This window comes from Struthio camelus, chromosome Z (genome assembly GCF_040807025.1).
Source record: "Struthio camelus isolate bStrCam1 chromosome Z, bStrCam1.hap1, whole genome shotgun sequence".
NCBI lineage: Eukaryota > Metazoa > Chordata > Aves > Struthioniformes > Struthionidae > Struthio > Struthio camelus.
This window is the reverse complement of record NC_090982.1, coordinates 13,003,478-13,028,947: the sequence shown is the minus strand read 5'-3', so window position 1 is coordinate 13,028,947 and position 25,470 is coordinate 13,003,478. Positions and strand designations below refer to the sequence as shown.

At 44.4% G+C, this 25,470-nt stretch overlaps 1 protein-coding gene across 5 annotated transcripts in view; it reads left to right on the top strand.

Annotated features, from left to right (window-relative positions):
* Positions 1-25,470, top strand: part of PSD3 (pleckstrin and Sec7 domain containing 3) — a 116,055-nt gene that overhangs the window by 61,935 nt on the left and 28,650 nt on the right. For all 5 annotated transcript variants that reach the window (XM_009687556.2, XM_068926708.1, XM_009687559.2 and 2 more), the window contains 2 exons: positions 16,418-16,461; positions 24,854-25,047. In XM_009687556.2, coding sequence (XP_009685851.2) covers positions 16,418-16,461; positions 24,854-25,047 — 238 coding nt within the window. The remainder of the gene's footprint in view (positions 1-16,417; positions 16,462-24,853; positions 25,048-25,470) is intronic.

Genomic DNA, 25,470 nt, shown 5'->3' with positions numbered 1-25,470 from the left:
GGAAAGCCACAGAGTCATAGTGGCTGAAGAGAAACCCAGGTCGTCTTAATGCCGTCCCCCATCCTCAGCAAGGACCTTCCCGCAGGGGTAACCTTTGTTTCCTTTGGTTTGTGATTGTGGGTGTTGTGGCTTATCCTCTGTAAGGGTAATAAGCAGCTAAAGGAAGCCTATGCAGAGCTATGAATTAACCTGGATTATAATGATGTTTCTATGTGTGTTCACTGCTTTGGGTTCCACCACTAACTGAGATCCTGACACCTCTCTGCCCTGCTGAAATGCCGATAGATTTCTTTCCGTGATCCAGGAACTTGATTGAAGTCATAGAAAAGAACAAATCTGAAATCTGTACACTTCTCTCAAGGCAAATAAGCCCAAGTATTATGGCTAGGAAAGCAACATGAACTAGCAGCAAAGGCCTGATGCTCTCCACCGACTTTATATATCTGAGCAGGGAAAATAAAACTTTTGAAACCGCTAAAAAGATAATATCTTGTAAAGGTGATCCAGGAATAAGGATTCTTCTCTGTGGCCTAGGGGTGGTATGAGGGATTGCTTCTCTTAGTGTCAAAGCAAGCATTTTAGGAGAGGCCTGTTTCTGCTCTGTATTTGTATATGTTTCTGATCTGTATTTCTCTGCATTATCTTTTCTCCTCCAACCCTTCATCCCTTTGCTTTCAGACTCTTAGTCGAAAGACCTCACCCAGCCCACCGGGCCTTTGTGTCAGCAAGGGATGAAACTCAAGCAGAGTCAGCTAAGAATTTCCATTACTATTGGCGGCAATTACGTGGTTCAATGCCAGGCTCCCTAATGAATGTTCAGGGGTTTGGTTTTCATCTGTGGAGGCAAAGTCTCATTAGTGTGTTGTCCAAGGAAGGATCAGGCAAGTGAATCATTTGATGTTTAGCTTCTCTGTCCTGTCAGATAGCCAAGGCTGTCATTTATGCTGCAGTTAATTGAAATGCATAGCAGTTCCAGAAGACGAGTATCTCTGTTCCGAGATTCCCAATTCTTGTGCTGTCAGTTCGGAAAATATAGAATAATATTCTCCAGGAAGGGTGTGCCCTGTTGCTTTAAAGAAGGAATTCTGGGCTCCTTTCGAGCTGGGAAATCTCTAATGCAGTGTCACACATACGTTTTGGTCCCTATGACATATTACTCCCACCTCCATGTAGGTCGAAAACAAATTCTGAAAAACATTCTTTGATCTTCCACCCACTGATCTGCTCGAAATTTAACTTCTGTACTGCAACTCGAGGGAAGGAGGAGTAGGAATATAATTTATACCATATTTAAAAAAAAAAAAAAAAAGAGAGAGAAGAAAAGAAAATATTACTTGACTGGTTTTGGAATTATTGCTGTATAAATCTTTGGTATCCCTGCCTTCTGTTAGTCATCACACTCTTCAGATGACATTGGACTACTCTCTCTCTGACCTACTTAAACTGTTTTTTCAAGCAAGAGCACTAGGCTGCTGCTTGCATTTTGATTTTTTTTCCCCCCCTTTTTCTCCCCTTTCCTTTGAGGTTAAACGGAACATGTGGTTTTCTTCCAAATTCATGCTTCCTTGGATCATGAAGTCTTTAAGATCCTAGTAAAAACATGGGGCCAAACCAAGCTATCTATTTTGTGCCCTGCTGACACATGGGCTCTGTCTGACAGGAGTTTCTTCTGATGCTGGAGCAAGACAGGTGGACACCTCTCCATAGGTACATGCCTTTATGGAGGAAAGGGATGTCAAAGGCTATGACTGTTTTCCCCACTTGGGCTGCTCCTTCCGCACTGCAGCACCTATGGCACAGACGACACCCCTGTGAAGCCTGCAAGGTTTTTGGAGTGGGCTTGGTCTTTTTAGTTGTGTTGGCCATCTGAATCAGAGGGGAGTACTGAAGGGTGGCGATTTTCTCTTTTTATGGACGTTTCTGATGTTGCTGAGGCTAAGCATGCTTGCTGCAGGTACAGAGGCAGGGTTGTCCATGGGCTGATTCAAGCAAGAGTTGACTGGCTTTGCATCAGTGTTTGAATCAACCTGATGTGGGTGCTCTCACAGTTACAGCCACATGGGGCTGCAGTATTTTGGCATTTTTATGGATTTGGTTAGGGGTGCTGATCTTTTCTGTGGTTGCATTTGGCAGCTTTGACTTAAGGAATTTGGTGGTGGTTGTTAAGCGATGCTTATGTCATGGCTCCACTCATTTCTGTGAGCCTGCTGTGTAACAGACTAGAGCTTACGCAAAGGAATGCATGAAGATGAACGACTTCGCCTGTAGGTTACAGTGCTTAGAGTGGAAACTCGACAGAGCTAGTCTGTGACACTGAGTTGTTTTAGGATGTGCTGCAAGAAAGATCAAGATGGGTACTGGCATCTCTTCACTTGTAATGCGCTAATCAGGATAAAGGGGACATAATCTCTCTGCACCCTTGTTATTAACAAAGAGTTTTATTTTGTATTAAATTTGTAGTCGCCCATCATACTCGGCAGGGCACTTTGTCTAAGAATGATGTCTTTTGGGTCAAGATACTGCATGCCTCCCAGAGAGATATAACGATATGAGGATTAATTTGGTCGTCTTCCAACATTCCGGTTTTGTCGCTCTGCTCACCTTTGAGGGATTAACTGATGAAAAAAGTAGTAAAGACTTGGGCCTCGGACCCAAGTCAACTGAACATGGATGTGCTCTTAGCCTGCTTCCAACGTGAAAGAAAACGTACAAACTTAGTTAGGCTCAGGGACTCATTGGGTCAATGCTTGTGTTTTCCTGGTATTATGAGTTGGTGTGTTTTGCTTCATGGTCAGGGTAGTCTAAAAGCCCATGCTCGTGCAGTTACAGTAGTTTAGTTGACGTGGGATAACTATCTTGGCTGCAGTAATTTGATCACTTTCCGTTGTAAGGCTCATTTTCCATAGTGTAAGGGAAATGAGTCTCGTCTCCAGGGATTCTTCAGCACAGGTGTTTGTACTGCATTTTAAATCGTAAGAAAGCAAAAGACACTCTCAGAGACATCAGCAGGTGTTTTTTGGTGGTGAATTCACTGAGACTGTGATAAGACCTAGAATCTCTGTAACCGTCTGGTAGTAAGTTACTGTGATCAGCAGACAGTAAGGAGTATGCCACAGGGAGAGTTTGGTGGGTAATTTCACGATTTTCTGTCAATCTCCATGATTCTCCTACTGTGCCTGAAACGTGCTGTTATCCTGTTATGGTTCCTTGTTGGCCTGGTTGCTTGTGCATGTAGAAGTGAAGTAGTTGCTCTAATATTTCAGTATCTGCTGTGTCTATGAATGGCAGACATTTAAGATTTAATTCTGGTTATCAGCTCCCACTGGTCAGCAGACCTCAGAAATGATTTTATTAATATTCCAGTAATGTTAGTTCTGAAGGCAACTGACTGTTGATCACTTGTTAACATCTCTTTCAGTAGCCATCACGTATATGTAATTTCTCTAGCAGAATTAACTTCTCCTACTGTATCTGTTCTGGGGAGAAGAAAAATCAGGGGTGAAGGAAGGAGGGAATCAATCGTCTTATAAAAGATTTAATGTTGTTTATTTAACAAACAACAGTAATAGCAATACTAAATATTGTTGCTTTTCTGTGCTGCACAAATAGGTCACTGGCTCTTGAGAATATATTTTATGTAACTGATTTGTGCATGTTTGTATTTTGCTGGCTCTTGTTGTTGGCCTCTTTGTTACTGGGGTGAGGCTTAAATGGTCCTAATGGATCCTTGTGGCTTTGTTTGAGGACACTGAAGCTCTTCTTGAGACATAACAGCTTGTTTTACTTGGATTTTTGTGCTGAGAAACCCATATAGAATTTCACTTTGAATTGCACAGGTTTTCTTCCTGTGTTGTTTATTTGCTGAATGACATTAGGAGGACAAAGCAAGGGCTGGATATGCTTACCTGCCAGAAAACCTGACTGATGGGAGGGAGAGGAGATGAGAAGGAGATTGTTGCACCATGAACCTGTTCCCTACATGGGAGACGTACTATGCCATTGCCCATTGGGCTTGTGGCAGATAAAAGATTTTGGGTGGCTGTAAACGAATAAAAAGAGAGTCCAGTCCCTCTTGCTGATGTCATGGGGTTGTCTAACTAAGTAATGACAGAATATCTGCCTTCTGTTGTTTTCCCACCTCCTCTTCTTTGGCTTCTGACCAAGGGGAAGACCATGACTTCTCACCACAGCTGGGTCTGCTGTGGTGCAAAGAGGTCTGGTTTCTCTGGTATTTCACTGCCATATCAGCCCCTCTTTAAAGAAGTTCCTTCTAGTCCTCTATTTATGTTAACAACCCTCTTCCCTACTCCTTTAGAAATTTCTGTTGCTCAGTTACAGACACGAATCAATCCTGTGTGCATGTTAATTTCTAAAATGGTAGGACCTCTCTGATGTTCAAGAGTGATGATCTTTCTCCAGAAGAAAAGTAATCGCTGTGTACGCAGTTCTAACTGCTCAGTCAGGACTACAAGATTGTATTATCAATTACAGATGAAAATCGGGAACGCTGATAAAATAGCTGAATCCCTGAGCTGAGGGCATTTAAGGCTTCAAAAGCAGGACCTCAAGAGGCGCTCTCTTTCAGAGCGCGTGAGCTGGCAAATGTTTTTCATATTCTGTTGAAGAAAAAGGCGGGGGGATTTGAACGAGATGCAGGCTGTCACTCTTGGTGTTTTGGACTGCTTCTTGGTGACAGTGGAATCTGGCCTGATCCCATGTGAATTAAGGTTTGTGTCCCATCTCAGGACCTGCTAACCTCACTTAGAGGATGCTGGATGGAGAACTGCTGCATTTAAGCAGTAGTGGTGCTGCCGTGTCGTGGGCAAGAGCAAGGAAATGTTCTATGTGTCTAGCTTGTGTTTAATAATGCAATTGCTCTGCATAATGCACGTTGGCCTAGGTCTGCTTGTTATATTTAGGGAATGTAATTATTTCAGATATGCTGAGGGTGCTTAGGGAGGTGGCCTTATAAATCCAAGAGCAAGAATAATCTGCTAAGCAGGGGGCTGGCAGGTTAGGGAATGATTTGTGGCCATTTACGTAGCACCTGTCAAGACCTGCTGCTTAGCTCATCTGGAACAGTTTGATTGCATGGAAAATTTCCTCTAAGAAGAGATTTTCTTTGAAAAGCTTCTCCGCTAGTAGTGGGTAATATCAAATGGGTTAAGCAATGTAAAATGCTTTCTGGGAAGTGGCACAAGTAACTTGGAGTATGCTGCTGCTTTCTGTCAGATCCCCTGTTCTGTCAGGCAACCCCTAACAATAATGGGTTTGTGTAAAAAGGCTGGAGCGCATATGGAATTTGTGCCCAATGTGTGAGGTAGAGGTAGGCTTGTTGGACCTGACTTTTTGTGGAAATAAGAAGGCGTGTTGCTTGTTTGCCACGTGGGAAGAGGTCAGTGCTTCATACAGAGCAGAGGCAGGATTTGTGGAGAATCAGAGCTTTGTCATTCCGTGAACAGTTTTTATATTGGTATTTAGGTTCCTCGTTCCCCGTTTCACCGAGATAGCTAGCAAGGGCTTGCCTGAGACAAGCAGCTTGAGAAGGGAGCTGCCTGGGAAGGGAGCAGTGAGGAATTGGGAAGTGACAGGACAGAAGCCAGAAATGGCCATGGGAATGGGACTTTGGGTCCCCTTTCTTGCTTTTCCACTGCCAGTCTCCTAAGTCCTCTCTGTAGGTGGGATTTGTGGCCGTGACATTCCGTGGGGAGCGAGAGTGAAGGGAGGCTGCTGGCTGAACGAGGGTGTATGTTGGGGAGGCGGCAATCTTCTACTAGCAAACATATGTCTGAGAACATGTGATTATCTATTCATGTGTCCACTAAGGGCATAAATCACTGATTGCAAGAGGCTGAGAAGGTATAACCAGGCAAAACACCCACTCAGTTCATCTGCTTCTTATTTGCTTCTGGGTGCTGTATCACATATGATAAAGACTAAATAAACCCTTGCTCTGCATTAATGCAGCTCTTACACTAAAAATGGGACTCGAGTATGCATCAGGGCTGGAGCCTCTTAACCTAACCTTCAGGTAACCGATGTTTTCCAGTGAGGGACGTTTGTGTCTGTGTGCTAGAGAAATAACCCGTGTTTCATTGCTGTGGTTGTGGTAACTGACAGCAAATAGGGACTCTTTTCCCCAGCTATATCTTGGCAGAAATACCACTGTGCAAGGGACAGGATGGGAGTGCCCAGCATCCACTAGCACAGGATGCCTCTCGAACTGGGTCTCACTGCTCTTCACCATCGCTCAGCACAGCATCTAGGACGATGACCGCTTTAGTGCAAACAGTGAGGCAGGGGGCTCAGTTGTGTCTGGCACCGCACATAGTCCCCGGGGGCCAGTTCCCACCGCCAGCGTAGCACCGGAAGCATGAACCCTGGCAGCCTTCGCGGACCGTTGTCCAGACGCAGTGCCAATACACTCCAGAGAAAAGATGGGTGAGGGATGGATGGCCGTCCATCAACCATGATCCTCTTGCAGCAGGAAGATAGGGTGAGGGATGTGAGGGATGATGCTGATGGGCTCCAGAGGGAAGATGGGGTGATATTTCCCCTTCCTAGAGGAGATTGGACACTGTGGTGGTGGGTGCCATTTGGCAGACAAGAGGCTCCTATGTCTGCCCAGCCTGTGGCCCTGCTGCTTCTAGGCCGGTTGGCTATGCCCTGCCTTGCAGATGGACAGTGTCTCAAACCTTACATTTAGCACACGGTGAGGTCTTTGTGACTTGCTGCTCGGCCAGCCCAGCTGTTCAGCTCTTTGCGCGCTCTCTGTGCAAGTTGTTTCTCCCATCTGGGCTCAGGACAATGTCCCCATTTTCTGCTTCTCTCTCCACTCTTGTACTAGCCACTCTACCTGCCTCAGCGCGTGCCATCAGCTGCCACTAGCTCTGTGGCAAGCGTAGTAGAGATCTCTCTCATCGGAGCGGGTTGCCATGGTAATGTGCAGTCTGCTGCGTTCTGGGTCTCCAGGAGCCAGAAATGATGGTGCTTTTGCAACATTGAGGTAAACATCTTCTCTGCTTTCCCTTATATAGCACATCCACCCTTTGTGAAGCCACGGGCTATGATTGGCGCAGGTCTCCTCTTGCTCCCCCCCCTGCCGAGGGAAAGCGGCTCCAGGCGTGCAGAGCGCTTCTGACCCACAGAGTGGAGCTCCAGCAGGTTTAAGCGGTGCCTGTGGGTTGTGTCAGCTCTGGAAAGCGCCCCCACCCCGGTTCGATGGTGTGGGTTTCCTGGGAGGGAGAGGGGGCAGCCTGCCCATGGCGCTGTTGCTGAGTAGGTTCGCGGAGCACGTGGTTTGTTTGCAAATGGATGTTTGTTACCTCCGTTTTTAATGCCAGCTGGAGACCTAGTCCCCTGGCTGCTTGCTCACAGCTCTGCCACTCCTTTGCTGTGTGACCTTGGGAAAGTCATTTTGTTCCCCTGAGTCTCTCTCCCAAGGTGAAAGTGGCCTTTCTCTCCCTTGGCCCTGTGAGGGCGCCCTGAAGACTGTGACTTCTTAGAAGTGCTAACAGCTAGAGTTGTTGGTACCATTAGGGATGGACAGTGACCAGTGACCATTAGGGATGGACTCACTTCTTTGGGGCTTGCATGCTTTCCAGGACTCCGTTACGATGTTGTGTTTTACACTGGGTTTACTGATTTCTTCAGGGTTTAAGGAATCCATTAGTACTTCTCACTTCCAGAAGCCTGTAGCTGGCAGGCAGCTGAGGACTCTATTTATGGTGTCCCTTTTTTTACTGGAGACAGTAATGAGCATGGCAGGCCATTGCAGGCAGGGAAGTGTGGCTCTGTGAACTGAAAATGAATCTCCTACTTGATCGGCTGGCATTTCTTCCAGCATCTTTCTCTCCTCCTCTCTCCCTCTCTCCTCCGGTATGTGTATGAAGAGGGAGTCTGTGCCAGAGAGGGGAGTGGAGCAGGGGTGGGGTTTCTGTCGTCCTTTTCTTTTTCTTTTTTTTTTTTTTTTTTCCCCATCCAATGACGTGAGCAATGCCTGGAACAATCAGGCTGGCTCCAAACACTGTGCCTGAAGATGCTGGAGAAAACAGCCTAGTGCATTTTAAGCAAACACTGATTGCTTGAGCCTGGGCTCGCCAGACCTTTTCCAGTTCCTCTGCCGGGGGTTGGGACGTGCCATTAGTTTTCTTCTCCCCCATCCCATACCCTCACTTTTGGAAATGATCGGAGTTAACAGTGTTCAGAGCACCAGCAAAGTCCGGGTGAGAGCCACAGGTTCAGTGAAATACTCCCGAGAAGAATCTCTCTGGCGGCAGTCCCATCGGTCCAAATCTATGAAAATCTCCAACTCCTCTGAGTTTTCTGCTAAAGAAAGCAAGGTAAATAAATAAATATCCACAGTCTTTCTCTTTGCTAAGGGTAGAGATGATGATGATGTAGAAAAGGTTATGCTCTTTAGGAATGAAGGGATCTGGATAATCTGCAGCGGTCACAGAATTGCTGTAAAGTCGGAGCAGATCTGTAGGACTGAAGAGAGGCTGAAGGTGAAAAGGGTCTGGTGTGTGGTAGTGATCAGGTTTTAGAGGAATGCCCTGTCACTGAGCTTGGTGCAATAGTAAACAGTAAAAACTTGCTACAAAGATTACTAATTGGAGCTCTGCTCCCAGGAAAGCTGCATGAGTTGGCAAATGATGTCCTTGGAATTCTTTATTTAATGAGATTTTTTTAAAGTAGAAAAATAGTTTTCGCTTTCTCTTGTGCAGCTCTATGTTTTAGTACGTGTGGGTGTTAGATAAAAATATCATCTGATTTGTACGTGTGACTAAATATTGCCATCAAATATTTATTAGGAAAACATCACTTTTGCATTTATAAGAATATATATAATTGTTTGTCTAACTGTAGGGAGCACAGGCTGTGCCCAGCTGCTACCGTGGCTGCGTTTAGCATCTCCAAGCCCAGCTCAGCACAGTTGTTGAGTTCCTAGGCAAACAAACCCCTACTTTATGCAGAAGAGCTGCTTTCCTCATTCCATCATTCTCAGTCAGTAACTGAGAGGTGCCAGGAACCTCCGACCAGAGCTTTAATACCTTTCTCCCTCCTAAAGGTGCTCTGTGTCTCGTAGGATCGGATGAACTTTATATAGTGACCAAGTATTCCTCGGATTTCATTCCTGCTGCAAATTGATTCTGCCTTGGGATTAGCAGATGCAACTGTTTGCTGAGGTGTTTTGATGAGACTGAAATATTTTGGGACAACATCCAAAGGCATTTGAGCATATCTATGTGCATGCAAATAAAAACTGCAGGCACACACCGTCTCTGGATCTACCTGTTCAGTCTCTGCTCTAAATCCCATATCTATCCGGAAAGGAACTTCCTCTGCCGTGGTGAAAATATCCATATGCTGCACAGTAGTTCTCGGCAGATCCCCCTCTGCTAGTTTACAGGTTGCATGGTGTTTCAGAGACTCAGCTGCAGAGCTCTAGTCATGGAGTAATGCAAATAGAAATAAGTGGAATATTTTATTCAGTGCAGTTCAGGAACCTCTGTTTTGAGGGCCTTATTCACCATAACTGAGAAACAATATATTACCAGGGTTGTGTCAGAGAATAGCACGGCCATCACTCTGGAGCTATTGCTGATGCAGTATGTGCTACTCTAGCAAATGCCAAAGTAAGGGCTGGATCTTGCAAGTACTCTGGGACCCTGCTCTTGCAAACACTTCCACCTGAGGCATGGGAACAGTTTCAGTGCATTCAGTAGGAGGGTTTGTGCAGGTAAAACAGGTCTCCACGTACTGTCTGAGACTTGGGTTTTTTGACCTCAGGTGAATCACTTAATCTCTGTGCCTGTGTTCTCCCTCCCAGGCTTTGTATCCACAGTGTATGCATGTAATGTCTTCAGGGCAGGGACTTTCTCTCACTCATGTGCAGCATCTGACACATGGCCTTTTTTACTACTGCAATAATGTGTTTGTCCCTGTGTGGCATTCGCATTTCAGCTGGACAGACTTCTGCTTCCTGAGTGCTCAGCTGTGTAGGCTGTGGTAGGGGATTTATTTATTTCCTCCTCCAGCCTAGTTCAATAAGTTAGAAAGCATATTGCACTTCATTATTGTTTGCAGTGTTGTTCCCTTATTTCATGCCAAGGTGTTTGTATCTGTGGAGTACCTAAGACCTGTAAAGGCTGCCTTTTGGAGGCCTGAGAAGATCCCTTCCTCCCCGACGAGTGATTCTTGCCCAGCTGATTAGATGACAAGCCCACATGGATTTATTCCTCTTGCCGACTTTACCCTCTTGTCCCCAGTGCAGGCCATTATGTTCCTTGTAAATGAGACTGCGAGGAAAGCTCTGCCACTGATCAGCCCTGTGATTTTTGGGCAACTCTCTCTTCTCTGTGCATCTGTTCCCCTCCATGTTCTTTGTCTGCCCACCTGTACTGTAAAGCTCTCACTGATTTCATGACCTGAATTATGTTTGAGCAGTAGCTCTTCTATACTGCTGTACTGGTGGAAGAGACCTGGAAGTTAATGTCAAGATATAGCGTTGCAGAGGAGGTCTTTTCATCCGTTAAGTCGGGGTGTGTTTTTACATCAGCTCTCACAAGATGTCTTCAGTTCTAGGCTGGGCTTTCTAGATGAGCTGCCATGGAGATTCACTCTCTCTCAAACAGGGCCAGATTGGCTGATTTGTCTTTTTTCATATTGCCGTATTGGTATCTGGAATCCCTTGTATTTTATCTGCTCCCGATACAAGGAAATTAAAATGCTCAGGAGCTAGTCTGTATCTGCTACAGTTGACCTGGGGCAGGAGATTAATCTAACGCATTTGTGCCTCTGAAGCAAACTCCTCTGATTCTTTCCACTTACATGTGAATCAGCTGCTTTCGCTCAGGTGGAGAATGTTATACATCCTTATGCACCGGCCAGTATGAGCAAGGCACCAAAAGCTGATCGGGTCTGCCTGCTACCGGTGGCGAAGAAGTCAGATAACCCAAGGACCTGTCATCTGCTTTAAAAACATCAGGCAATGCTGTGCAGACACATAGGCACGCATGTACCTGTATGTATACAGGTGCCGTTAGCGAATGCATCCTAGATGTGTGTTATAAACAGGTCTCACAATCTCAGGCCAGCAGGAGAACCTGTGAAGAGGATATTGAGGGTTGGTGAACTATTATTTTTGCATTACTGGAGAGAGGGCTCAAACCCAGGATGCATGTAAGGTGAGCTGGAGGACGCTAGGGTCTCCTGTGTGATCCAGCTTGCTCAGCCATCTCTTTTCCCTACAGACACTATTTTCCTGCAGCCAGGGACTGAATTGCAAAGTGCCCTTGCCTGTCTGGTCTGCAAACGCACAGGGCCAGTAAAACAATTTCTGCAATAGGCTGTGCAGGTGCTCCGCTATAAAGAAACACTTTGCTAGCCTTTCCTCTGTTCACCTGTAATAACTCAGTATGCTCCCTTTACCAATAACATGAATTAAACGCTCCAGCAAGTACTGAACAAATCTTTTTAGCAACCTCTACGTATCAAGACTAGAAAGGAAGGAATTCTTGTGTGGCATTAATTTTTTTGGCTCTCAGGAGCCCCAGCTAACCTTCCTTTTCTGTTTTATGATGATGATGTATCTGGCACAATCTTCCTTTCCTTCTTTTTTTTTTTTTTTTTTTTTTTCTTTCCTCTCCATACAACCAGATTTTTAACAGAGGAGTTTCTCTTAGAAATGTTCTCCTCCGGTTGGTGACGCACTCGAAATTCCCTGAGTGAAATGATCTCCCTTCCTTCCCCCTAAAACATTCCTATCAACCCTATCTCCACCCACACCAAAACAACATTCATCGGTTCCATATGCTGCAGAACAGCTCTGTGCTGTTTTATGAATAATGTATGCTGGCTTGTTAGAAGAACGTTTGTTGTACACACCAGTGGAATTTGAAATTGAGAGTGATGCCAGCAGACGTGCCACACCACAGATGAACCCATGGGCTTCTTGGGTACCGTTCTGGCATCCCTGCTGCACCCTCTTCAGAAGGGAAAAAATGTGATAGAAGAAAGACATTTAGGGGCATGCTGGCTTTGAGATTGTCAAGATGCTACAGGCACTCAGTGTTCAGAGCCCTTGTACGGGCTCACCAGGTGTTACAGATCTGCGCTTGGGAAGAGGAAAAAAGCTCAAGAGCTGAATATTTGGAGGGTGGATGGGAGATGGTGAGGTAATGTAGATCTGTGTGCAAGTCAGAAGTTTTAGGGGAGAGCCAGCCTGCTGAAGGTAATAGCTTCAACAGGAGGCTGGGAGCAGTGTATAGCAATGTGTCTCACTCCATCCAAAGGCTGACAGGAGGTAGTGACACAGAGAGACACTGGTCCAAAGCGCTGACGTGTTAAGTTCAATACCTGTCAGGACCGCGTGCAGGTATCTGTGATGTCGGCTATCTGTTAGTTCTGTAGTATGCTTTATTTTTGCAGGGTTCTGCCCTGTCCCTTCCCCTTCCCTGCCTCAGTAATTTGTGTACGGTGAAGGCTGGGCTGGTGACTGGCTGATAGCCATTGTCCTGGTGACAGAGCAGATGGACCGGTGCTGCATGAGCAGGAGAGATGCTGAACCGCAATGGGGCGCAGCCCCTGTGTGCCCGGTCCGGAAAGGAAAGAAGCATGTGGCTCCCATCTGTGGACCACAGCGAGGGCAGGTGGTAGAGGTAATCCTGAAACCGTGTTGCTTGTATGTATACACACACTGTGTCTTCAGGTGCCGTTGCTGTACCTGTGAGCTGCCCTGGCCCTGGACTGTGGGACAGGAGGAGTGCTTCTGTGTCTTTTCATGTGGCTGGGTCTTCCTTGGCCACCTGCAGTTCACCCTGCCTGCTGCAAGGTGGAGCCAAAGCAGAAATGTCCTCAGGCATTTTTTCTTTTGTCAGTGGCTGCGGTGGAGGCTGGCAGGCAGCCCAGCTCCGGAGTGGCTGCAACCCTGTCTGCCTTCTTGTGCCCTGCTGGACCTTCTGGTGAGGGCTGCAGAGGCCACCTGGTGCATCTCTTGTAGGGATGAGACTGATGATCCCCCAACAATAACTTTCCTAAGTTAACCTACCTACTTACCAAAGGGAAAATTCGCTTGGACAGTTATGGATTGGGGATGGAATTCAGCAGTCAGCAACTTCTTGCAAAGCTTAGGCGTCCATTTTAAAAAAAAAAAAAAGAAAGTAAGTTACCCAAGTAATAACTGAATACAAACAAATCCCACTTTGTTTTTTTCATACTGCAGGTTGCTAAGAGTCAAATTGAAGCTTGGGAAAGCAGCAGTGGAATTAAAATAAGAAAAATTTTTAGGATGATGCCCGCTCTCCAGCGTTATACAGCAGTTCATTTCTTTTGTTCTGTCTTCAAAATTGGTGTTGCTTGTCAGGGAAGCACAGAGCAGTGCTGGGCCTCAGAGCAAGAGATCAGCAGTCCTCAGGAGAGGAGAAACGGCAGTGAGTTGGCATGTATGGTCTGGGTAATGCAGCTTAATGGTTAAAGCAGAAACCCCTGACAGTGCTGAATAGTTGTAGCCATGGGTTTGGGTTCCCTCTGCAGTTGCCTGTGTGCCTTGAAGGGTGGAAGAGATAAAAGCTCGCTCTCCTTTCCAAGTGCTATTGGTCCCGCATGGGAGATGAGATAGTGAAAGACCGATTCTGTCATTCCCTGCTGTGGCCCAGCCCCCAGTTCTCTGGTTTATGTGGAGGTAAATTTGCCACAGGCTTTCTCAGGCAAGCGGGTAAGAAGCTGTGATTGTTCTTTTGTTTTTTTGTTTTTTTTTTTTGAGTTGTTTTGTTTTTGGGGGAGGGTCAAACTGCTAATATGCTTTAAATCAGAGCCATATTTTTTGTTTGTTTGTTTTTTGTCTTGGGATGTTTTTCTCCAGTGGGAAGACACAAGTAAATAAGACCCATCCTTGCAACTAGCAAAGTACTGGTGAAAGTCATGTCCCCACCATAATCTCTGATGAGGTTTGTTCCAAATTAGTGAAGCAGTTCAGTGCCTTTCTTCAGGTTTGTTTGATTTACTCATGCTCTGGAGAGATGTCTACCGAAAAGAGATGCTCTCTGAATCAGGGCCTTGGGAAGTAGCCATGAAATGACAGAGCAGGAGTTGGGCTGTACACATCTGCCACGGGTTTCCAAATACAAGAAGAGGAATTTTTTTTTTCTCCAGATAATGGAAGAGCCCACCGGATGTGGGGAAAATGTTAAGCATAAAGTGGGCGCATTGCTTTGGTGAAGGACCATGAAGCAGTGCACAGAGGCACGCGTGGAGTGTCTATCCCTTTTACTTCTGTCCCTTGCAAGGGGATTGCTTTCCCTTTTGACCTCGGTAGTCTTTGTTAGCGCTAACACTTCCCTGGTATTTTGCAACTACTCTCCATATCAGGGATAGTGTATGCTATTTGTACTGACGGGTGGCAGCATTGCTTGTGAGGTATTCAGTTCTTGTAAATGATAGAGACTTTTTGAGACAGCTGTATTTGACGCTCTGTGGGGGACACTGTGTCCTTCGTCAGATGTGCGCCATATGACTGGGTTGGTGTCTGTTACTTCTTAAAGAAGGATTATGGAGTCTGGCTCATTAATGAAAATTATGAAGGGGACAAACACATGTCACTTTGCACAAGGCAAAAGCCTGGGGCATTTGTTATTCCCTCGCCAATCTGGAGTTCTACTTTTGTGTCTCCTGCTCTAGGAATAGGCATTCTTCCGCTGCAGTGATCCTTAGAGATTTCCTTAGCAGCAGAACCCATAAAAAGCAGCACTGTGCAGGGCAGGTGTTAATTTTCAGAGGTCTTCACCCAGTCTTGTAGGCATGTGGGCCAGATAACAGCAAAAGGCCCTTCTCTGCCCTAGACCAGGCTTTTGAGAAGTTTTGAAAGCTCATCCAACCAGCAACTGGGGGAAAATACGAAAATACACATATTTACCTTATTTTTGGAAATAGTTTTCTGGCTCAAGATGGAAGAGATTTTGATAATAGTATGAAAAAATGCCCGAGTCAAAGAGTTAAGTACAGGATTTTGACCCAGTCATTAGAAATATAATGCCTTCTAATGGAAAATATTGGGCAAGCCCAGGGAATCAGTGTCAGCATCAGCTTGTGCAGAAGAATGAACATGGTTCTAATTCTGCAGCACTGCTGGGTGCATGGTAGGAGAGGTGTTATCCCTTTGTTTTGCTTTCCTCCTGCAGGGTCATCTTAAACTCTTGTTAGCTCTCATCTTAAAATTAGGCAAAGTGTCTACACGTGGCCAGCAATGCCCTTTCCTTCACCTTTGTCTGACTGTTTGCCTTTGGATATGACCTCCTTGTGCAAATTTGGAGAACACAGAGTAAATAGAAATAGACTGTGAACACTCCAGAGTTGGAAATATTTCATCATATTGCTCTGTGCAGCACAGCAAAGCTCTGTTAGCACTGGGAACCTCTCTGTGCTAGCTCAATGTAAGTAGGATATGGGATGATTCCTGCTCGTGATCATATCTGTTCTGTTACTCTGAGGAAGCTAGATTTATGGTGAGCAGGGACTAAAAGCTCGTCAGTGTGAGGTGAGTTGTACCAGTGTATTTGACCTGCGTGTGTACGGTTCGATCGAGAGCCAAATTTTTGCAGAGCTGAACACTAAAAACCTTCGGATGGACCATGCAAGACTGGAAAAGGAGCTGCTGGAGCACAGGATAAACAGTGGGATATGCTCATGGGATTCTCATTGCACTTTTAGTTGTGACATAAAAGCCCACCTTAGATTCTTCCGTCTTCCAAACTATTTTTGTTATGGGTCAAAGTTAAGGTTATTTAAATGCTGCTGTTTCTGTTGAGCATGTCATAGCTATTATAGTATGTGGTTTGCAGACTTGCTCATACTTGGTGTGCTGCTTTTTGGTAATCATGTGCATCCACAGTTTTTCTACATATTAACATATTTTGAGGCTGTGTAGGAGTTATGTGCTGGAGGGAGTAAATCAAGCTATGTATATAAGGTAAATTACAAATGTGGATTATAAGTGCTAGAATCGGGGACATTCCATACCAAAATACTTCACTTGACTGAAGTGGCCTATTTGAAGACCTCCATTAGCTTGTAGTAATAGCAGGCTTTTATCCATTTTATATATCAGCTATCTGGGTGTGTAACTAGAGGATGCATTTTTGTGGATTCCTGTGTTTTGCAAACTTGTTGGCTTACTTTAAAAAAGAACTCTGCTCCAGAAAATGACTGTACTCTGAAACCCTACGTTCTAATATTTTTTTCCTTAGTTGATATTTCTGCCTCAGGCTTGAGACTTTTGTGTTATCTTGAGGAGATACGGTACTTCCTTAATCAGAGAAAGCTTGCTTTCTAGTGTTAGATAGGTAATTTTTATTAGCATATTACTGTATGTGTAGCAGGGCTAAAGCAATAACCCCATGTCCTTTCTTTCCCTTTGCAGGCCCTCTACAATTCAATCAAGAATGAGAAGCTTGAATGGGCAGTGTAAGTATACTGCATAGAATTTAGGAGTTTAAAAATGGTACCTGTGTAGTAATTTGTTTATAATTCCTGTGTGACTGTCTGTGTGGCCTCCAAAACCTGTAGAAGGTAGCCAGTAGATGTAATGAGTTTGCCTTTCTGCTAATGAATGACCTGGCAATATTGCCTTATCTGTTTCCCTAGCGAGGGGAGTTGCTAATGATAGGGACCAACTGCATTTGTAAGGAAAGAGGACATTTCATTTAATAGGAAACTTCAGCCTGAAAAGAGAGAAATTAAATCCTCTTTTATTACTATGACTGCATAAATAAAACAGATGTTGACTTCTCCCTTTATCTTTCAGTACATTGTGTCAGAACCACTGAATAGAAACACAAGTCTGGGATTGAGTTTCCTGCTGTTGGTTTATTGTCCTGGATTGTCTCCTGATTAACTATGGATAGCTTGACAAGAACCTAATATGAAAGATGATAAATTGGACCAAGTCTGATCTCTGCCCACCATTAGCTGCTTTCGACAGGCTAACACTTGTCAAGCGCTGAAACACTGCGTACAAGGAAGAGCTTTCGTTTCTGATCATGCTAAATCGACATTTCCCTGTGCTTAGGTTGTATGTGGTCTAGGTATGCCAGCAGAGAGGAAAAGGGTTTGCTCTAGATTTTCCCTGTTGTAGAACAGCAGATTTTGGTGGAGGAGAGAAGAATCACGTCTTATGACTATTTTGCCTCTACAAGATGTTTACTTAATGTGGATTCACAGACCTGAACTCTCATCTTCTGGAGAGCAGTGTATGTCTGGAATGCATGCTCCTGCATCTTTTGGGCTAGCAGTCCTATCTGCTGTCATAGGTCTTTCTACTCCAACGGCTCCTAAATTTTCTTGTTGTAAGTTCTTTATCTGCAACTGAATTTCTTACCAGGGCAGACAACCCTGCTCGTGAGGGCTGCTGGTCCCAACTGGCGTTGCAGCCCCTATTCAGATGTGTAAGGAGCGTGTTAAATAATGTCAGAGTAGTGAGAAAGGTGGGCTGGTAATGGGAATCATTGAGAAGTGCCATCTCTGATGAGCATCATGTGAGGAAGGGTGGGAGACAGGTTCTTGCAAAGTGCACCTTGGACCTAGACTATGTCGTATGAATCTTACATGTCCAAACACCAGAGCTATTTGCAAGATGCTCGCTCTTAGCTACTTCAGACCCCGCAGAATCTGTTATGTGACCTTCCCGATGCCACAGGTTTCCTCCAGCTCTTGGCAAGAGAGCATACTGTGTCTAATCCACTTGGGCAACCTCCAGGTGGGAACTGGCTCATTCCTGGCTCCACTCCCATGAGTTTCAGTCAAGGTGATTTATGAGATAGCTTACTCCTGTACAGATAACAACTCCTTTGGCACTTACACAGCCCAGTCCATATCCCTCACTAATGACTTGTTTGGGAAAAAATGCAAGCAGCCTGGAAGACGTGGAAATCAGAGTCTTCCCTAAAGAAGGCTTTGAGGTATTGTTGAAACCACCCATAAGCCACCTTGTCCCTGTAGAACGCTCCAAGTGGCCAATTTTCCATTCAGATCTGAAACTCGGAAACACAGCTGCAACTTGTGTGAAAATCACTCTCTGTGCTGAGAAACAAGGCTCGTTCCAGACATAGGTGAAATGGTAGTGCCTTTAGTTTTAGGGCTGGGAATGCTGACTGGAAAAGTGAGGATGAATATCTATCTCTTTCCTCACCTTTACAGAGCTGTGTGGTTGGTGTAGGATAATTATGCCAAGCGGCCTTGTTAATGCCTGGGTTGGAAGGAGAAAGCAGATTGCTGTCTCTTGCTCTGCTGTCGTGATCCGCAGAGAAAGGTGGATGAGGAAGGGACAGTGGTCAGTTCTGCTGTGATGGAACTGAGGAAGATGGTCTCCCTCCCTTCCAAGGAGTGTCCCTTTGCTTCCCCTGATGGAGGTGGCAGGGGGAGAAGTGGGAGGTAGAGCAAGGTTGGAAAGCGTATTGCAAAGTCCAGCATAAGCTCTTTCATGATGCTGATGTGATGACACAAGTCCTCCAGCCTGAGTCCTATTGAGGATCTAAAACTCTTTCTTACGAGTTAATTGACAATTGAAGAGCTTCTCCAGCAGTGCGTTATTTGGTGGACTAACAGCTGTCGATAAGTCCTTAAGCAGGGGAGGCCAACAGTGATAAATGAGTTGGGAAAGACTGCTACATGATCCTTCTCTCACTTGTTACGAGCAAGACATGTCCATTTCCAGTAGAATTACAATCTGGTCCTAAGCGCACTGAAAAGAGAGGCTATCATTGATTCCAGCTTTGGATCTGTAGCCAAGAGAAGTGTCACCTTAATCAGCACACGTGCTTCAGGTGTATTTCCAGAGGCATTCAGTAGGAGGAATATTAATTTATCTTTTATAAACATGGAAATGTGAGGACAGCTGTGGAAGAGAAAATTGCATTACAGTTCTTTTTCTGCAGTAGTTCCACGTCCAAGCTCTCCTGAAGGTTAAAGTGAATCGTATACCCTGATTTGTGAGATGTGAAACACGTCTGACCTGGAAGTCATGGACAACTGGTCAACGTAGGATTGGATATGCCCCCTGCCCACTTCCCTGCAACACTCTCTTGGTCACTTTCCATAATAAAACTGCTAGGAAGTGTTCTTCCATTTATTTCAGTTGCTTCCCTTGTCATTCAGTGTCCTGGAAGATAAGAGAATGTGCAGTATGGGAAAATTAACCATGAGAAATATGATTTTTCTCAGGTTTTTTATGTCATTCTATGTCTCTGCTTTACTGCATATGTACAGCTCTAGATTTCTCCTATCTTTGGACTGTACTTCGCTTTTTTGAATCACAAGTGGAGGACTAAGCATAATTATTAGTCATCAGGCCTCACTGCAGTCAGTGGCAGAAATTCCTACTGACTGCAGTGAAACCAGGTAATGTTTTACCCAGTTAGTCCAATGCATCCTGTTTTCAGTTGACTGAGGCCACTGGAACCACTCTAGGAGTGCAGTTAGCCCCAATAATTGTTATGTAATTCCTCATGGTTCTTAAACTTCCCTAAATGACTTGGTATTTCCATGAAATTTTTTTCGTCTGTGGTAATGTCAAACGGCTACCTCCTGCTCTTCTACCCCAACATCACCCATAAGACTTAAATGAATTCAAGATCGTTGTGAACATGAACTGTGAGAAGAGGTTAAAAGAATTGGGTTTGCTTAGTCAGAAAAGAGAGCACTGATGAAAGGCACCTGAGCGTATTTTTTCAATATGCAAAAAGGTTGTTGCAGAGAAGATAGGGATGAGGTATTCTTCACACCCAATGTGGATAGGCTAATACTTGAAACGAGGCAGGTTTACCCTAAATATGATAGAAAACTTTCTAACGATAAAGCTTTTAAATCAGGGAATTGGTTTGCCTGAACTAGTTATGCAATTGCTTTCAGTGGAGCTTTTTATGAAGTAGTTAAACAAATTTCTGTCCAGAATTGGCTAGGAAGAGTGGTTTTAGCCTTGGATGAAAAGAAGTAGATTAGCTGAGCTCTTAAGATACTTTCAGTCCCGTTGTCTGTAATACTACGGTCTGGATTTTGCAGGGGTTTCTTTGTCCTTTTGCTTTTGCACTCATTATCATCTTTAAGATGAAGAAGAAGAATGAGTTTGATTTCAGTGGCGCCAGGGCTAAATATGTTTTTCTCCTATGATGTCTACATGGAAATACTGCGGTGAACATTATTGTTCTCCACTGTCTGAAATGTTATGTCTGCTTTGCTTTGCAGGTGACAGGAGTAAAAAATATCATCATCTTAAAATATGCTGAATGATGATGATCTAGTATTAACAGTTGAAACCCTGCAGTAACACTAACAGGACTGCAGAAAACAAGTGGTTGCTTTTGAGCCGTCAGTACTGTGAAAGCTTTCTCCAAGCAGGATGGTGTAATTTTCAGGAAAACCTTATGGGTTTTAGCCAATACATGACAAAGCTGTCTTTCTACAAAAATTTAGACATGGACACGTTATGTCCTTTTTTTTTGTTGTTTTGAGTGCCACTGAAAAATCAACTCCTTCCAGCCAGAACAAAACAGGTGATAGAGGCAGTGATGGTAGTCATCTCCGCAAGCAAGGCCGTATAAAAAGGGACCTGCCAAACTGGATCTTCTGTGTTTTCTGTGGCAAATTGTTATGCTGAGACTCACGTGGTTATAATGGCCTCTGTGGGGAAAATCCCTTTTTCCTAGGTCAAATCCAGAGATCTCTCCCCATGATAATTACCTCTTCTTATCTCAAGTTCCAGGAAATTAAGTTCTCAACTTAAAAATTGGTTTTAGAGGGGCCATCTGGTAATCATCTGGCTCTCTATCTTCTCTCCTCCTTTTAAGAAAGACATCATGGAGAACTTCTCTCCACTGGTTTCTCAAGTCGATTTCCTGACACAAATATTCTCATTTCCAGAGATTTGTATAATTATATGCCACAAATCAGATTTTTTTTTAAATACCAGGTTTTTTAAATGATAAATTCAGTCTTTTGCCATGTGATGTGAGTTTCTATTTGAAGAAATGCAGAGAAGCAGCAGACCTTTAAAAATGAAGGGCTTGACCCTGTCTTTCCAGCTTAGTGAATTTGAAGTTTTCCAAGATGGAGCCTCAAGTCAGGTCTTTGAGTGGTACAGAGAGGTTTTTGTTATGGAGTGACCTGGGTGGTGTTTTTCTTGGAGAAGATAAAAATGGGGCTTTTCTGTAGGAGGTCTTTTGAGAAGAGAGGCAAAAATATATTTCTTCACCAAAATGGCATCATCCGTATCTTTGCGTATGTTTCAGATCTGTGTGTTTAGGAATAAAGGAGGCAAATATTTTCTGTTTTTCAGTGATCACGTATGTGGGGCTCACAACACTGCTGTTTTTCTTCAAATGGCAGAGCAGGCAGGTTCTCGTTTTGGACTGCTAGTTCTCATGGACAGCTGTGTCCTGGGGCACTGCTCCATCTGCAGGTCTTTTTCCAAAGGGACAACCTAAATGAAATGCCAGTGAAGCTTTTCTTTCTGGGAAACTGTGTAAATAGCCTGTGACTTGGGCAGTGTCTTGGAAAAGCTCTACAGACCTGTTCTTGCCAGCAGTACCCCAGAGACACTGCTTGGTGCTACCTTTCAGCCACAACAGGTTCACAGGCATCAGCCCTTTTCTGCCCCCGGAGACAGGCTGCAAGAGGAATCGCTCCGAGAAGCAGAAACAGGAATGATCTCTCTCTCTCTCTGCTGTCAACGACAGAAAACCTCTTAAGACTTTTGAAAACCTGATTTCACCCAGATGCTGATGTTTTGCTACTGAAATCAGTGCTGGAACCAGCATATTTTCTTTTTTTTTTTTCCCTTCCTCAAAGATAAAGGGATCATGCTATCAGCTATTCCAAATGAAAAGCCAAGGCATCAAGCCTGCCCCTGACAAGAACCTGAGCTTTGACTGTGTAGTACTAAATCCATGGCACTGAATACATTTGCACAGAGATACAAGCCACCAGCTGTCAACCGAGCATCACTGGTGCCCTTCACATCAGGGACGTTACAAGCCGTGAATGATCCATCAGAGCCATCTGAGGAAGAGGAAACAGTTTCAGCACTCACAGCCGAAGGTTTCAAACAAAGATCGGTCTTCAGGTGTGTGTATCCGGAGGCCAACTGAGTTTTCTGTAGCTCTTCTTTTTTGCAACCGTATCCTGAAGGCTGGTGAGGAGTAAGCACAAACTGATAAATCTTTGGGATCATTTAAAGGAAAGCTTATGCAGTTTTGAGCTGTTCTTCTAAAGCCTTGTGTTCCGGACAGTCATGCAAGAGAGGTATCTGTTTTAACCAGTCCTTCATCACCTTTCTTCTTGACTAGTCCATGTAAGGATTTGTACTTTGATCAGTCCCCAGTTGACACCATTCCTGGCCAGTCCTATTCAGCCAACTGTGGAGGGTACACAAGTAAAGACTACTACTAGAGCTGTTCTGCTGCTTTGAACTTCCTGACAATCCTCCTGCTTTCTTCTTATTCCTGACCACTGAAGCAAAATGGAGCATTTCAAGAACTGGGTCCCAGAGCCCTTGGTTTTATTTCCACTATGGTTTAATATTTGAGAACAGAGGCGGATACAGGCTCTTTTTAGTTTTATTTCCTCAGCTGTTCATTCGTTTCTTCATGTTCTTTGTAGTGAGTCCCCCTTGGCCCTTTTGCCCCTCATCAGATCTTATGGATTGAACCGGCTTATGCCTCTTGACCTCCAAACCGTCTATTTCATGTGTCAAAGCATCCAGCTCTCAAAAGCACCTGAAGCTTCTGGATCTTAAAGGTGTCCCATTTTCAATACCCGCTGAAGGTTCGTTCTTGTGTGGTAGTCAGGAGATGCCATGTTGCTGTTATCTAGTCCTGTCTGCATTTATCTTTCGAAGAATTCCTGTTTATCAGCTCCAGCGGAGAAGCTGACTTTGAGAGCACTGCCCCCAGCACCAGTGCTGTCCAGAATTCCCATATCTGCTTGTCACAACACCTCTGGCTGCTCGAATGGGAATATTTGATACAGTTGGTACAGGATAACCTACTCCCATGGCTCCAAAGCAGACAGCTCCTTCCAAAAGATGCTGAGCCTTTTGCTGCATTAGGTCTCTGCTGACAAGGAGAAATCCACTGTGTCCTTGGCTGAGATCCCAGAATTCACACAGCGCTTCTAAATTACAAATCAGCTGGAGTGCTTGTGCCCCGTGAGAGGTTTTAGTCTGGATTAGGCACCATAAGGTACACGCAGAGTTACGGAGAGAGAGTTTACTCCTGGAACGGACACATACTTAAACAACATGTGTCACACACTGGTTCGGATTTCACCTGTGCTTGCCCACCAGTCAGTTGGAGAAAAAGAGGGGGCAGTAAAAATTTTGGGATAATTTCTGCACTTTTTAGTTTGGTGAAGGGCTTCAACCAATGTATGCATGAAGAAATCTTTATTGCTTTGACCACCAAAAGAAATGTTGCAGGTATTTCCGTTCAGCAGTGGGAAAACACATACTGCTAGGCTGAAGGATGTAAAGACTGATGATCTTTGCTGGAATCCGGCCTTCAAGTGAAAGATTTGTTCCTTTTCATCATGAGACCTTGCCAGACATCATCGTGATGGAATGGTACACTGCCGGGCCAAGGGGAGCTATTGCTACATCTCTACCATTAAATAAAATGTCTATCACCTTGCTCCAGCTCTTAAATTGACATTTGGTCTATAGCAGTCCATATCCATACTATTGAAAAGTCTTGCTCTCCAAAACAGCGTGATGCCTCTAAACTGGATTTGGATTTATTTTCTTTGCTGCCACAGCAGTCTGTTATTGTTGTATCTCCTTGGACAAAGTAATGCCCTTGAAGACGCTTTCAGCAAAGACTGGAATATCCCAGATTATCCCTCTGGCTAGCATTCCTCTGAAGACAACTCTTTGAGTGGGCATTCCTAGAAGTGGACACGTTTACTCATCCTCTCTGACGCTCCCTCATTAGTCACCTGGGGGGAAACTTGTGAGGCCTCAAAGGAGACAGGACAGCTCCTGCACCCAACAGCAACCATCACTTTGAGGTGCACCATCCACCTAGGTGCGGTGCCTTGTTGTTCTCTGATAACTGTCATCTTGTGGTGGACGTCCTTCACAATGGGTGTTTATTTTCCTGGCCACCTTCTCCTCTTAGCTTTTGGCTGTGGCAAGCAGGAGGGTGTTTGTTAGACAGGCAGTGCTTGTGACTTGCTGGAACGGGTTGCATTGTTGTCCCTGAGAGCCGTGTTGAATACATTGCACTAATAAGTAACATTTTGAGCAACGTTTTGTTTCTAAAATACAGATAACATAATTCACAGTTGTAGTTTTTATTTTTAAATTACTACTTTTATGCCAGTCTGTGGAGGAAAATAAAGAAAAGGAGGTAGAGTCTGTGTTTCATATAGTAAGTTAAGGGGCAAGCCACAGTGATCTGTAGTAATATAATTCCTTTCATCTACGTGTGAACTCAGAAGGAAATTGGAGATTTTTCAGAAAAGCCCAGCAGGCAAGTACTTCTATTTTAGCACTTATTTAACTGAATGTAAAAATATTTGAAGCTGTAGGACACAGAGCTGTCTTAAAAGCTTGCCTTTCGGGACTATAAGAGACAAAGTTGGGCTTTTTTTGAAAATTCAGCTCTCGTGACCTGTGCTGGTGAAATTAAATGAACAGAAGTGTTGCTCTGACCTGTCTCTGTTTTGGTACATGTCTTGGTTCCTTTCTAAATACAGTCAACTTTAAAGAGGGGTATGTTTTAACAAGTAGTGTGCAAGTATTACTAAAATCTAACCTTGCTGAACAGTTGCTCATTTGTTTTACCTTAGTTTTTTATCACTTTTTTAGAGATGAAGAAGAGAAAAAAAAATCTCACGCAGATGGTACTGATGAAAAGGATAATGGGAGCCAGACAAAGGCTACTGGTCGCATTGGCAACTCTAATAACCCTTTCTTGGACATCCCTCATGACCCCAACGCTGCTGTGTATAAGAAAGGATTCCTGGCTCGGAAAATCCATGCTGATATGGACGGAAAGAAAAGTGAGTATCTTTCACTCTGAAAATCTTATTTCCTTGTCATCTCTGCACAGTGCCCCACATGATGAGGCTGTGCTTCTCAAGGCAAATAGCGCTGTTTCATTAGTGGAGACTGCAGCAATTGCAAACAGTGCAGCAGTTGCATTATCACACTATCGCTGACGCAGTTTACTGAGCATTCAGTCCCATTTGCAGCAGCTGTAATGCACGCTTATGGTGAATAACGTGCTATAGAAAATTAATGTGACTCTTTTATGCTAAAAGCAAATGAAACTCATTGTTTATAGAAGTGAAAGCATTTTAAAGTGAATTACAGTAGTTGTTCTGTAGTAGTTTGGTAATTTGTCTTTTCCTTATGTGACACTGGATGAAAAACAAAACTGTTTCTAATCTCCCCTCCCTTCCATCTCTGTCTTCAGAGAAAGA